This window comes from Condylura cristata, unplaced genomic scaffold (genome assembly GCF_000260355.1).
Source record: "Condylura cristata isolate star-nosed mole 26May11 unplaced genomic scaffold, ConCri1.0 scaffold00077, whole genome shotgun sequence".
Lineage (NCBI taxonomy): Eukaryota > Metazoa > Chordata > Mammalia > Eulipotyphla > Talpidae > Condylura > Condylura cristata.
In genome coordinates this window covers 37,858-40,746 of record NW_004567178.1, presented here as the reverse complement: position 1 = coordinate 40,746, position 2,889 = coordinate 37,858, and the positions used below count along the sequence as shown (strand labels likewise).

General features: G+C 67.9%; 1 protein-coding gene across 1 annotated transcript in view; it reads left to right on the top strand.

The window, feature by feature from the left end:
* Positions 1–1,350: 1,350 nt before the first annotated feature.
* The window catches only part of ASMTL (acetylserotonin O-methyltransferase-like), an 8,208-nt gene continuing 6,669 nt past the window's right edge, over positions 1,351–2,889 (top strand). The window contains exons 1-2 of the mRNA XM_012734848.1: positions 1,351–1,451; positions 2,539–2,603. Of these exons, the coding sequence (XP_012590302.1) occupies positions 1,374–1,451; positions 2,539–2,603 (143 nt within the window). The 5' untranslated portion in view covers positions 1,351–1,373. The remainder of the gene's footprint in view (positions 1,452–2,538; positions 2,604–2,889) is intronic.

The following is a 2,889-nucleotide window of genomic DNA, read 5'->3' as shown; positions in this document are numbered from 1 at the left end:
TGCGCGTGTTACTCCGCGGGCGACTCGCGCGCGCCCGTCCGTGCCGTCGGAGCATGACGGGGTGACCTGACGGGAGCCGCGTCACATTCGGGGTGACGCAACAGTCACACACCGCCGCGATGCGCCCGACGGTCCCCACTTGCGGTGGAGAAGTCACCGCTGGCCTCTTCCGCCGCCATCATGACACAGACCCGCAGTTAGAGCCGCCGGCCGGCGTCGGAGGCGCGTGACCCGCGCACCCCGCCTCTGACGCGCACCCCAGCTATGACGGGTCACGTCACTGTCGTTTGGGGCAGAGAAGTCGGGTCCCCGGTACCGGGCAACGGCCTGTGGGAATGACCATGACTGTCCTTTCCTTAAGGTCCAGCCCCTCGCGTCTTTTACGATTTATTTTCGCGTCTTTTACGATTTATTTTTGCGTCTTTTACGATTTATTTTCGCGTCTTTTACGATTTGTTTACTTTATGCTTGTGCAGAACTGGGGTACAGGCCAGAGGTGTGGGGTGAGAGGGCTCCCCAGAGGCAGAGCGGGGAGCAGGACAGGCGGGTCCCCTGACACCCACTGCGGAGAGGGCAGCGGGGCCAGGAGGGGCCTGCTGCAGCCTGGGGTCACTCGCTGGCCAGGGGTGGACTCGGGGCCACAGCGGCGGGGAGAGCCGGACACGGACCCCAGGCCCCCCGGGAGGCCCCGCCATGACCACCTGTGAGGGACAATTAAGTGGCTGCCCTATGGCAACGTGTCACGGAGCCACAGGCGATGACCACGGGCGACAGGCGCGTCCCGGGGCTGCACGGAGGCTCCGGACCGTGGTGCGTGTGTGGCCGCGGTGTCTGCGTCCTGCGCCCCCACCCTTGACCGCCGGCACTGGCCGTGGAGCATTCACGCAGCCACCACGTCCTGTGGCTGGCTGAGGCACCCTGACAGTGAGCGTCGCCACCGCGGTTGGTGACACGCAGCCAACGCAGCCCATGTCCTGCCACGGCGCGTGACACCACAGCTGGGTATCATAATCCACCCACGGACGCAGAGCTCACTGCGCTTTCCCGCCACGGAGCCTGACGGGTCACGGACCTCAGGCCACGTCACGGTGGGCGTCTGTCGCCTCTGCTGCGGCCCGACACGCGTGGGCACGCACAGTGGGGTGCAGCCACGCGCCCGTGGAATATTACTCGGCCAGGAACAGGGAAGAGCCGTCCGAGTGGACCTGGACCCCCAGGGCTCCGCTTCTCCGGCCGTGTCCAGGACAGAGGCGGGGGGCAGGCGGGTCTGCGAGGACGTCAGCGCCAGCCCCGCGGCCCTCTGGGCGTCTCGGGGTCCGTCCCTCTGGTCCTTCGCCCCCCTCTGGACACAGAAGTGCGTGTCCGGGGCCCTCATGCCCACAGAGCGTCTGGGTGTCTTGCAGAAAGACCTCCGCACCCCTGATGTGGTCATCGGCGCCGACACCATCGTGGTGAGTGTCCGGGCCCTCGCCGTGTCCTCGGGCCGGTGAGGCATTCGGAGTGGCCGGAGCTGGGCTCTGGGGTCCTGCTGTCTCCCGAGCAGGTGTGGACCAGGCATGCTCACCCCAGGCACCTTGTCTGAGGTCGCACCATGGGCGGGGGGCTGGGGGGCTCAGACAAGCCACGTTGGGGAGCCCACTTGTGTCCCCTGCCCTGCTGGGGGCCCCCCGCCTGCCCCGATGTGGACATCAAGTCCAGCCGGTCGGCCCCCGGTTAAATGTAGTTAGCGGGTGAATGGCGTGTCCACTCGCAGGGGCTCAGCTGCGGCCCCCAAATTCCCCGGCATCCCAGGATGGGGTTGTGCTGGCTGTTGGGGCTACAAACGGATGACGGAGTGACAGTGAGGGCCTGGGGTGGTCCCCAACCCAGGGTGGGGTCCCTGTACGAAGCGCAGGTGAGGACGGACGTGTCCATCTGCGGGGACGCAGGGCGACCACCGTCCACACCGGGAGGGAGTCCGGAGGCGCCACCTGCCCCGGACATCAGCCCCTGGAGTGCGGAGACGCTTCGGGGCGGTGAGCCCGGATTGGGGGGTTTTTCGGGGTGGTGCACCCCCCAAAACTTGAAGACGACGTTCGGAGACGCCTTGCAAACACCAGCCCAGACCACGGACAGTTTCAGACCAGGGAGATCGAAAATAGCCCGAGTGGCCGTGGGAAGCTGAGGGACACGCAGATTGTGGTACATCCACGCAGCGGTGGAATATTACTCGGCCAGGAACAAGGCAGAGCCGCCAGTCACGACCACGTGAATGACCTCGACACCTGACGGGCAGGGGGCGAAGCGCACACGGTGTCGGGCCCTCGAGAGGGAATGTCCAGAGCCGGCCGGTCCGTGGGGACGGGCAGCGGGCTCGCTGCAGGTGGACCCACCCAGGCTTTTCCGAGGCCGTCTGGGACGGCCGGGGCTGTTGGCTGCACAGTGACCGGGCCAATGTTACATGGCCGTCACCTGCATTCTTGGCCACGGCACAAGCGGTGGGTCCTGCGGCCGCCCCCCACGCCCCGAGACCACCCTCTGTGCCCCGTTGTCCCGCAGACAGTGGACGGGCTGATCCTGGAGAAGCCGGTAGACAAGCAGGATGCTTACAGGATGCTGTCCAGGTGGGTGCTGGGTCCTCCGGGGGGCAGCCTCGGCCAGCGGGTCGCAGCCCCCTCCCAGACCCGACACCCCTCGTCCAGCGCGGCCTCCCTCTGGGTGGGCAGTGGGCAGCGGCCCCCAGGGGACGCCCCTCGTCCGGCGCGGCCTCCCTCTGGGTGGACAGTGGGCAGCGGCCCCCAGGGGACGCCCCTCGTCCGGCGCGGCCTCCCTCTGGGTGGACAGTGGGCAGTGGCCCCCAGGGGACGCCCCTCGTCCGGCGCGGCCTCCCTCTGGGTGGACAGTGGGCAG